Source organism: Scyliorhinus torazame, chromosome 13 (assembly GCF_047496885.1).
Source record: "Scyliorhinus torazame isolate Kashiwa2021f chromosome 13, sScyTor2.1, whole genome shotgun sequence".
In the NCBI taxonomy this organism is placed as follows: domain Eukaryota; kingdom Metazoa; phylum Chordata; class Chondrichthyes; order Carcharhiniformes; family Scyliorhinidae; genus Scyliorhinus; species Scyliorhinus torazame.
In genome coordinates, this window is record NC_092719.1 from 33,857,867 (window position 1) to 33,869,932 (window position 12,066).

Genomic DNA, 12,066 nt, shown 5'->3' on the forward strand with positions numbered 1-12,066 from the left:
AAATCAAACATCAGTGGGATGTATTTAAAACTGATTAATTTGGACATTTCTAAAGATTGTCTCAAGGAAGTCATGTGTATATACATATATATATATATATATAGAGTTGTAGTTCTTCTGTCATTTAATCTCTCTTGCCTTCCCCCATCACAAACCTTCCTTTTATCCCTCTTCTCAAACCCACACCTCGCTGAAAACCTTTTACATTTCCAACTTTTCCCAGCTCTGATGAAAGGTCATTGACTTGAAACATTAACTCTGCTCCTCTCTCCACAGATGCTGCCAGACCTGCCGAATATTTCCAGCATTTTCTTGTTTCTGCTCTTTTTTTTTCTGTGCGGGTGTGTTGTGTCCCCCTCAGGACCAGTTCTTCAACCTGGGAACTACAGCTCCCGCCGTGCACCGCGCCCCGCCGCGGGGTTGACGTTCACCGAGGGAGGATTTGGCGCGCGAGCGAGTGAGCGAGCGAATGGCGGGTGTGCGGACCGGAAAGGGTGAACGCGTTAACGGTGCCCGGCGGACTGGAAAGGGAGAACGGAGCCTGGCGGCCTGGGAGAGATCAACGGTAAAAACAATGGGAGTAGGGCCGCGAAGCCGGCGCCATTGAGCCAGCCGGATGTTTGACTGCTTTCCCCCTAGTGAGCGAGGGACAGAAGGCATGTGGTTTCAGGAACAAATCCCCAAAACAAAAATGTGTGCAAACTGAAGCGAAGTTTTTGTTTCATCCACTGATTGAATCCGGGCGACCGAGTTCGGGGATAGGGGACAGTTTTTTTAAGGTTTAAAAAGCGCGCGAATGATTCAGCTGTGGCTTGGTTTTAAGAGTGCGAGGTGCGTTTTTTATAAGATGACATTTGAACTAAAGATGCCTTGTGCAAGTGAGGTAAACGGGAAAGTAAAACCTCGATTGATGGGGCAGGCATCACCGATTTGTTTCCTGTCACCTGTTCGACCTTTTAAAGGACGCTTTCAGCAAAACGTGGGTTCGCAAACAAAACTTAATTTCAGTTTGCACGCATCTTGTTTCTGGGAATAGACTCTGGGTGTCTCGAATAGTGATTTCGATGCATGGACATATTAAAAAACCGAAAACGTTGGAAATGCTCAGCAGGCGTGCAGGATTTGTGGAGGGATAAACTGCTGACATTTTTGGACTTGTGATCTTTCATCAGAATTGAGAAAACTTTGTGTTCTTCCAGGAATGCCCATCTTGAAGATGTTTTGTCTTTCTCCCTAACGGAATTTCCATTTGTCTCCTCTACCTTGTTCATTGCTTACTATTCCACCTCCCCTCATTGTGTCTCTTGCCCTCCACCCGACCACAGACCGTCCCACTTTTCGCTTGCCCAAAACTCATTACATTTCAAACTTTTCTATCCTCATGAGAGCTCACAGCCCTGAAATGTTAACTCTTTTTCTTTCTCCACAGATAGTCAGACCTGCTGAATATTACCACCATTTTCTGTTTTTATTTAAGTTTTCTGGCATCTATAACAATAATCGCTTATTGTCACAAGTAGGCTTCAATGAAATTACTGTGAATCGGGGAGGCTGGTATGGGAATTGAACCCGCGCTGCTGCCTTGTTCTGCATTAGCCCACTGTGCTAAACCAGCCCCTATTATATTGCTTGAATGAAAATAGTAATTTGATCCACCAACCCCACTTCCACAGATGATGAGCCATGTTATGGTTTAAATTATAATGGAAATTTTGGCAGATAAGATAGTTAAATAAAATGTTGTATATTTACCATTCTTGATGCCTGGCTAGTTACATGCCCAAGGCACTGACACATGCCAGTTGCCTACTCGTGTTCTGAATTCTGCTCTTGAATAACCATGTTGCAGAAACACACCGTGCCCTGTGACATAAACATGACCTACCTGTTCAATCACAGAACCAGGTAGCCAACAGTTGCATCTGTTTCAAATTTACTATATTGTTAGAAAAAATGATTCCTAACTTAATTGTTCCACTAGTTTTGCATGTGTTCCCCCAGTAATTATCCCTGGATCTCTGTTATCCACATCCTGCGCCTCGGTCACCTCAAATGAAGTAATGTCAAGTGTCTCATGTATTCTGATGACACCCAGCTGTATATGTGGTGATGTGCAACACTGTGGGTACACGGGGGGGTTAATGTAAATACATGTAGGCTAGCTAGACAATAGAGGGAGCACCAGAGACACCACGCACACTCAACCAATAGATCAGTTAGATAGGTCACGACCAATGGACGTTCACGATACACACAAGAGGTGACACGACCACAGGAGGGCATTACGCCAACCCATATATAAAGGACACCACACACATGATCTGCCTCTTTCCAGTGGAGACAGTGCGTAGAGACACCGTGTTGATTCAATATCACTCCCACCATGTGGATTGCAGCAACTGGTTAGTCAGTCTGGGTAGCTATAGTAGGATTAGCAGTAGTGTCAAACCTGAGTAATAGAATTGTAAATAGTTTAATAAACGTGTTGAAGTTATCTCCACGTCTGAACCTTCCTTTGTCAAGTGCACCACAAGGAAGCCGCTTATGCCACACCTAGAGCATAACAAATCAGTATACCTCTGTTTTTTTGACCTATCCACTGCTACTGTGTTGTCAGATTACTTATCTGATATCCAGTTCCTCTACAGTTTCTTCCAGTTAAACATGGGGGAGACCACTGTCTTCAATTTCTTCCACAAACTTTATACACTTGACACCAATTCCATCGTACTCCCCAGTAATTGTATATTGTTGAAGCGTGAGTTTGGCTAAGCTTTTGATCCTATATCCTCTCTAACACAAAGGTAAACTACTTGCACTTGTAAGGTGCATGCTTTCAGGTTTGACTATTAAGATGTTACCTGTGCCTTTGCCCTGTACCCTCCATAAACATCAGCTCATCCCAAATTCTGCAGTTCATTTCCCAATCACTGCTGTGCCCCAATCACCTATGGCTGACTTAAATTGGCTCCCAGTGCTTCCAATTTAAAATTCTCATCTTTTGTGTTTGAATCCCTTAATGCCCTTGCTCCACCTTATGTGTTCTTCCCACTACGGACTCTTGTGCAGTCTCTTCCCTCAGCCAAACTATTTGGCCTTCAGTTCCAAGCTCTGAAAATCCCTCCTTTCACCTCAGCCCTCTTTTTGGGGTACATCTTAAACCTTCCACATTACCTTTCATGCAGCTCTCCATATTGACAGAGTATTGATTTATTTTTACTGATTATGCTTCTCTGGGTTGTTTTCCTATGTTCAAGGTAATCTATGAATGCAAATAGTTGTAATTATGCAGCAGAGAGTAACTGGACTGCAGATCTCCCCAAAATCTAGAAATTAAATGATGCCATATGAAACTAGGCAGCATGATTAATTTAACAATATCGATGTTCTCACTTACATTCGCAGACACCTATCTCCTGACTGGGCATCATCGCTCTAGAAAGAGTCACGTGTATTTATGTAATTGGTAATATGTTTGTCTTCCTTTCAGTCCTTGAGGTACTTCTGTACCATATGTATGAGACCAAAATTTGCAGTGTCAATTATTCCTGCCCTGTCTTGCAACATCATTTTTATATCCAATAAGGGAAGCCTTCCATAATGCTAGATAATGGGGGCTCCATTATCCAATTCTTCCAAATGTGGTAGGCCTATTTCCTATAATTGAGAAATTATTTGTAATATATGTTGTGTAAGTGAACACAATATCACTGTTTTCAAAAGATTATTCATTGATAAAGTTAGTTGATATACAAAATATGTATCATAAGATAATCAGGTTTCACTCTTGGCTTTTATTTTTTGGCCTGCAGGAGATCTTTGTTGCAGATGGTGTGTAAAGATGTCTATCCCTGATTACTGCAAATATCCAGAAGACAAAATTCTTTGCCTGAAAGAGAAACTGATTTGTCGGGAAACTCAGGTTTTTACTCTGCTATCAATACTAGGAGAGGTAATTTTTATTTTAAATAATTTGTTGAACTTTTAAAGCAAATTTTTAGACCAATAATCATGAGGTTGCCAATTAGAGATAATATTTTTGTAGGGCTGGCATGCTTGTGTGATTTGGTCACAAAGACTGTTGCAATGGAATAAAGTAAAAACGAACAACACTAATTCGCTGAACATTTATAACATTACAAACTATAAACATTTCATACAAACACGATATTATAAACTGCAATGAATTATCTACAACACTTCTCATTGAAACCCTTCAAAATCACTCTGTTCAACTATCTGAATTACCAAGCAATTTGTCCCAATAGCCTGGTTGCATAACATGGATCTTCCTCACCTTCATCATCATGATCATTGTTCTCTCCGGTAACTTCACTCATCGTTCAACAAGTAATCACCCTCAGAACTGTTCAGTGTTTGATGTTCCACGTTTTGGAAATTATATTTTGATGATGTTGTGATCAAGGTAATTCCACACATCTGTGACCCATTTACATACATATTTCTGCAGTTACTCAATGTTTTTTCATCTTCAAACATCCTTTTGATTACTGCCCTTGAGGGTTATTTATATAAGTATCCAAAAAGCTGAACAGCACTCTCAAACCGCCGAGAATACCTGCAAGTTGATTTCACAAGATGGGATATGTCACTAACAAAATGGGATTTGAACTTGTCCCAGATATTTTCTTTGTGTATTCTTCCTGGTTTCAAATTCCACACTTCTGTGAACCATTTTTTGGAAGCAGCTTCATCTCCTGAACACTGGTGACACTGGCTTCTGAAGTTTCTCTTTGTGATTGAGCTCTGCGCTTGAATATTACCATCAGTTTTATTTTTGTGCCATCCGGCCAATGTGATGGAACCACGATGAACTACATCTTCTCGTGGTTAGTCGTCTTTACGAGGGTGTTTATTTTCACCGATCTTGGTAATAGTCTTGTTTGCTGGCATATAGAAGTTTTTAAAAAAAATGTAAGTCTGTTTTTTAGAATTTTTTTCATAATCAACACAAACCAGAACAAAAAATGCAAATAAATAGCACAAGCAAAAACAAAAAACGACATAATTAATTAGCTTGAGTACTAAAACTAGCCTATACCCCCTAACAATTGACGGTGACACAGCGGGCCGGGGTTTGGGTGGTGCGCTCGCGGGGGGATAGCGGGGCGGGGGGATAGCAGGGGGCTAGCGGGGCGGGGGGATAGCGGGGCGGGCGGGATGAAACTGGCCATTTATTTCTGTGGGAGTATCAGGGGGGGAGACAGGATGTCCACATTTACTCCCGGATTATCGACTACTTGAAGAAATTTGGAACATTTTTTAAAGAGCACATCGGCTGTCCGGATTTAACTGTGAAAGGTGAGGATGGAGCGAAGGGTGAAGATAAATATATCCATGATCGGGATTTGAAGTGGCTGGAGGAGGCTGATGTAATAGTGGCAGAAGTCACCCAACCTTCCTTGGATGTTGGTTATGAAATTGGAAAGGCTATGCACATGAACAAGAAGATTTTGTGTCGGTTCAGAACATCATCAAACCACTTTCTCTCCGCAATGATCCGAGGGGCGGAAAATGGAACCAACCTCCAAGTGAAGGATTACTCTTGAGAAGGAAGTGGAAATTATTCTACAACAATATTTTGAGAAGCAACTACAGGAGTAAATAATGTCACTGCCAAAAAATTTCATCCTCAAAAGTGGAAGTCTAATCATGCATTGATAGTATTGACCATTGGTGCCTTGTACACTACAGACTGAAATAAAACTCAAAGCCTTTCAAAGTAAAAAAAACAAAACAATTGACGGTGACTAAATCCTTGAAAAAGGAAATAAATGGTTGGGTAGATCCTCTCCATCGATCCCCTGATGGTGAATTTGAATTTGACTTTCTCCAAGTGTAGGAATGACATTAAGACACCCAACCAAGCAGAGGTACTGGACAGAGTGGGAGACGCCCAACCATGCAATATTTACCTCTGGGCTATCAGCGAGGCAAAGGCTTCTACCCCAGACTGAATCACCGGCAAATCCGACGCCCCAAATATGCCACCAGCGGACATAGGTATAAATTCACATGGAGTATCTGCGACATGGTATTAAAGAATGAAGCCCAGAAGGCAACAAAAGTTGGTCCAGGATCAGAACATATGCGTGTGGCTAGCGGGCCAAGAAAACAGCAATCACACCGATCATCAACATTTGGGGAAAGCCGACTTATCCTTGCCCTGGTCAAGTGCGTCCTGTGTAACACCTTAAACTGAATAAGGCTCAACCGAGCACGTGAGGATGTGGAGTTGACCCTTTGAAGGGCCTCACTCCAAGCTCACAGTATGAATAGGGTCCAATTCACTTTCCTTTTTGGCCCTCGCACCGCTTAACTGAACAGAATCTGATGAAAGAATATGGCAATATAGGTCCGAAATAGATCCCCTGCTAGGCCGAGCCGGAATTCTCTTCATCAAGGAAGAAGATAGTGCAAAAGGAAGGAAAAGCCTTGGTTTTGAGAAGTCGCGAACTTGAACAAAACCGAAAGGCAGGAAAAAAAACCGAAGGGCTGGAATTTATCAGTTAACTCCTTTAAAAACAAGCAGATCTCTCCACAAACCAGTCCATAAAACCCTCCAGACTCTTCCTGGGTCCAAACCGGAGGTGATTGTTTCAAATAGAAGCTAGTGAAGACAGGGAAAGGAGCTTAAAATGTAGTCAAACTGTTTCCAAATAAGCGAGGCGACCACCACTGGGTTTGAGGAAAGTCTAACGGGGGGAAAGAGCAATGGTGCAGTGACTATGGCAAGAAGAGTAGAAATAGCACAGGAGTGAGCCTCCATTTGACTGCCAAATAGAATTGGGATCACTGATCCACAACAAATTTTGAATGTTAGCAGCCCAGTAATAAAATTGGGGAGGGCCAAGCCCCCTTTTTGCAGAAAGGTTTGGATTCTGGGATTCTTACCCGGCCAAATAAAAGAGGATATCAATTTGTTAACCTTGATAAAAAAGGATTTTGGAAGAATGTGGAGCACCATTTTAATAGTTTGAATCCTACCTGCGAAGGATAGGAAGATTGTTCCACCTCTGCAAATCTCTTTTTACACTATTTATCAGACTTGTGTAACTCAACTCAACTTATGAGGTGAGACCCAGTTGAGGAACACCTGGACCCCATGACAGCGAAAGCTTGTATTAGAAAGAAAGACAAAAAGGTAACGTCGCAATTGAGTTCACCTCCCAGGGCCGTTAACTGGGAAACATTCACTCTCTTGTCCAAATTCAATTTATACCCAGAGAAGGAGCCAAAGGTGTTAAACAACTTGATTATGCCGTTGATGGAGGGGGCTGGGTCTGTACTATAAAGAAGTAGGTCATCACCATGGAGAGACACCCGATGCTCCACCCCATCATGTCTAATACCCCTCCATTGACTAGAGGACCTTAACTCTAGAGAGAGTGGCTCCTTTGCCAGGGCAAATGAGTGGAGAAAATGGGCAGCCCTGCTTAGTGCCCCTATCCAAGGGAAAATAATCAGTTCAAAGCATTCATGTGAACACTGGCAGTAGGGGCATTATATAATGGGTGAATCCACCCATTATATAATGCCCCTACTGCCAGTGTTCACATGAATGCTTTGAACTGATTATTTTCCCTTGGATAGGGGCACTAAGCAGGGCTGCCCATCCAGAAAGCAAATCCAAACCTCCCAAGAATCTCAAATAAATACTCCCACTCCACTCTGTCAAATGGCCTTTCAGCATAAAGAGTTATCTCCTCCGGTTCAAATGCCCTTTCAGCATCAAGAGATACTATCACCTCCGCTTCAAATGTCCATTCAGCATTAAGAGATAGTATCACCTCTGGTTCAAATGTCCTTTCAGCATCAAGAGCTACTATCAACTCCCGGTTCAATAGTGAGATAGGATGGTATGAACCACATTGTCGGGTCTATGCCCCTCTAAAACAGGATAATAGAGTGAGAGTCGGAGGCAACGACACACGGGATAGGGAAATCATTGAACATGTCCAATAATAAAGGTACAAGCTGCTCCGGGAGCTGCTTGTAAAATTCAATCGGAAAACCATCCGGACCAGGGGCCTTGCCAGACTGCATCGGCCCAAAACATTTTAGAATCTTGTTGAGGCATAATGGGGAGCCCAAGTCCCCCTCAACCATTGGTAGACTGTCCAGAAGATTGGACATGACCGAATAATCTGCAGGGAATTCCGATCTATAAAGATCACGTAAAAGGATTTAAAAGTTGCATTGACCTGGGCAGGGGTGGAAACCAGGTTGCCGGCCAAATTGAGCCATCTGTGTGATCTCCTGGGAGGTCGTTTGCCGTTTGAGTCCCCCCCCCTGCCTTAGAGCCTCCCACAGCTTGGAAGGTGTGATTGAACCAGACCTGTTATATTTTATGTAGTCATCTATGGAAATGGACACGCTCACAACTTTTTATCAGCCAACAATGTAGTATCTAACCTCCAGGGTGGACGTTGGTTGGGGCCAGACTCGCAATAAATCAATAAAGTACGGGGCATGGTCCTTAATAACAATTGCTGACTACTCCACCACCAGCACCGAAGGGAGGAGGACCTATCCAAAATTTAAAAAATGCATGGTGGACATGTGGGGGAAAAAAAAAAAATCAAAGGCTATATCGTTCGGGTGCAAAGAGCACTAAGGATCTCCCCGCCTTTGGCCATCCTAGATGGAACAAGAGATTTAGGTTTGGAACGATCCAATCTAGGGTCCAAAACACAGTTCATGTCCCCATCTAAAATAAGCTGAAGTGTGGTGAGGTTGTGGAGGGAGGCAAGCAGGGAGTTACTAAAATTAGTATAAGAACATAAGAACTAGGAACAGGAGTAGGCCATCTGGCCCCTCGAGCCTGCTCCGCCATTTAATGAGATCATGGCTGATCTTTGTGGACTCCGCTCCACTCTCCGGCCCGTACACCATATCCCCGAATCCCTTTATTCTTTAGAAAGGCATCTATCTTTTTCTTAAAAACGTTTAAAGAAGGAGCCTCAACTGCTTCACTGGGCAAGGAATTCCAGAGATTCACAACCCTTTGGGTGAAGAAGTTCCTCCTACACTCCGTCCTAAATCTACCTCCCCTTATTTTGAGGCTATGCCCCCTAGTTCTGCTTTCCCCGACCAGTGGAAACAACCTGCCTGCATCTATCCTATCTATTCCCTTCATAATTTTATATGTCTCAATAAGATCCCCCCGCATCCTTCTAAACTCCAATGAGTACAGTCCCAGTCTACTCAACCTCTCGTCATAATCTAATCCCCATAACTCTGGGATCAACCTAGTGAATCCCCTCTGCACTCCCTCCAGTGCCAATATGTCCTTTCTCAGGTAAGGAGACCAAAACTGAACACACTACTCCAGATGCGGCCTCACCAACACCCTATACAATTGCAGCATAACCTCACTAGTCTTGAACTCCATCCCTCTAGCAATGAAAGACAAAACTCGATTAGCCTTCTTAATCACCTGTTGCACCTGCACACCAACTTTTTGCGACTCGTGCACCAGCACACCAGGCCCCTCTGCATAGCAGCATGTTTTAACATCTTACCGTTTAAATAATAATCCATTCTGCTGTTATTCCTCCCAAAATGGATAGCCTCGCACTTGGCAACATTGAATTCCATCTGCCAGACCCTAGCCCATTCACCTAACCTATCCAAATCCTTCTGCAGACTTCCGGTATCCTCTGCACTTTTTGCTTTACCACTCATCTTAGTGTCGTCTGCAAACTTTGCCACATTGCACTTGGTCCCCAACTCCAAATCGTCTATGTAAATTGTGAACTGCGGGCCCAACACTGATCCTTGAGGGACCCCACTAGTTACAGGTTACCAACCAGAGAAACACCCATTTAACCCCACTCTCTGCTTTCTGTTAGTTAACCAATTCTCTACCCATGCTACCACTTTGCCCTCAATGCCATGCATCTTTAGTTTATGCAGCAACCTTTTGTGTGGCACCTTGTCAAAAGCTTTCTGGAAATCCAGATATACCACATCCATTGGCTCCCCGTTATCTACTGCACTGGTAACGTCCTCAAAAAATTCTACCAAATTAGTCAGACACGACCTACCCTTTGTGAACCCATGCTGCGTCTGCCCAATGGGACAATTTCCCTCCAGGTGCCCCACTATTTCCTCCTTAATGATAGATTCCAGCATTTTCCCTACAACCGAAGTTAAGCTTACCGGCCTATAATTACCTGCTTTCTGCCGACCTTTTTTAAACAGTGGTGTCACATTTGCTACTTTCCAATCCTCTGGGACCACCCCAGAGTCTAGTGAATTTTGATAAATTATCACTAGTGCGTTTACAATTTCCCTAGCCATCTCTTTTAACACTCTGGGATGCATCCCATCAGGGCCAGGAGACTTGTCTACCTTTAGCCCCGTTAGCTTGCCCAATACTGCCTCCTTAGTGATTACAATCATCTCAAGGTCTTCACCTATCATATCTTTATTTCCATCAGTCACTGGCATGTTATTTGTGTCCTCCACTGTGAAGACTGACCCAAAAAACCTGTGCAGCTCCTCAGCCATTTCCCCGTCTCCTATTATTAAATCTCCCTTCTCATATTCCAAAAGACCAATATTTACCTTAGCCACTCTTTTTTGTCTTATATATTTGTAGAAGCTTTTACTATCTGCTTTCATGTTCTGAGCCAGTTTACTTTCATAGTCTACCGTACTCTTCTTTATGGCTTTTTTAGTAGCTTTCTGTTGTCCCCTAAAGACTTCCCAGTCCTCTAGTCTCCCACTAATTTTTGCCACTTTGTATGTTTTTTCCTTCAATTTGATACTCTCCCTCACCTCCTTAGATATCCACGGTCGATTTTTCCCCTTTCTACCGTCTTTCTTTTTTGTCGGTATGAACCTTTCCTGAACACTGTGAAAGATCGCTCAGAAGGTTCTCCACTGTTCCTCAACTGCTTCACCGTGAAGTCTTTGCTCCCAGTCTACCTTAGCTAGTTCTTCTCTCATCCCATTGTAATCGCCTTTGTTTAAGCACAAAACACTAGTGTTTGATTTTACCTTGTCATCCTCCAACTGTATTTTAAATTCCACCATATTGTGGTCGCTCCTTCCAAGAGGATCCCAAACTATGAGATTATTAATCAATCCTGCCTCATTACACAGGACCAGATCTAGGACCGCTTGTTCCCTTGTAGGTTCCATTACATACTGTTCCAGGAAATTATCCCGGGCACATTCTATAAACTCCTCCTCAAGGCTGCCTTTACCAACCTGGTTAAACCAATCGATATGCAGATTAAAATCTCCCATGATAACTGCTGTCCCATTTCTACATGCATCCGTTATTTCTTTGCTTATTGCCTGCCCTACCATCCTGTTACTATTTGGTGGCCTATAGACTACTCCTATCAGTGACCTTTTTGCCTTACTATTCCTGATTTCCACCCAAATTGATTCAACCTTGTCCTCCATAGCACCAATATCATCCCCTACTATTGCCCGGATGCCATCCTTAAACAACAAAGCTACACCACCGCCCTTACCGTCCATTCTATCCTTTCGTATAGTCTGATACCCTTGGATATTTAACTCCCAGTCATGACCATCTTTTAACCATGTTTCAGTAATGGCCACTAAATCATAGTCATTCACGATGATTTGCACCATCAACTCATTTACCTTATTTCGTATACTACGAGCATTCAGGTAAAGTACACTTATGCTGTTTTTTATGTCTTTGTTATGAATCCTAACACCTTGATCAGTAACTTTTCGCAATTTATTTTTCCTCTTACCCTTTCTCCTAATTTTCCTTGTCTTTGAACCCATATCTCTACATAATAACCTGTCACGTAGCCTGCTGCCTTGATCTCCATTAACCATTATACTGTCCATAGCTTTACACGTCCCTTCCCCCCAACTTGCTAGTTTAAAGTCCTTGTGACCAACCTATTTATCCTATTCGCTAGAACACTGGTCCCAGAATCAGAGAACCTCGAGAAAAGCAGAGAACCTCAAACCTAATCCAGTTGGGGCATAAATGTTGACTATGACAACCAAGGTGTTCAACAGGGAGCCACAAACAGTAACACATAG

The 12,066-nt window shown here is 42.9% G+C and overlaps 1 protein-coding gene across 2 annotated transcripts in view; it reads left to right on the forward strand.

Annotated features, from left to right (window-relative positions):
• The first annotated feature begins 396 nt into the window (after nt 1–396).
• Nucleotides 397–12,066, forward strand: part of orc5 (origin recognition complex, subunit 5) — a 140,041-nt gene continuing 128,371 nt past the window's right edge. Inside the window, exons 1-2 of one of the 2 annotated variants that reach the window (XM_072471311.1) lie at nt 397–565; nt 3,813–3,952. In XM_072471311.1, coding sequence (XP_072327412.1) covers nt 3,842–3,952 — 111 coding nt within the window. In that variant the 5' untranslated portion in view covers nt 397–565; nt 3,813–3,841. Of the gene's footprint in view, nt 657–3,812; nt 3,953–12,066 lie in introns of both variants that reach the window. The other variant, XM_072471310.1, reaches the window with a different exon arrangement.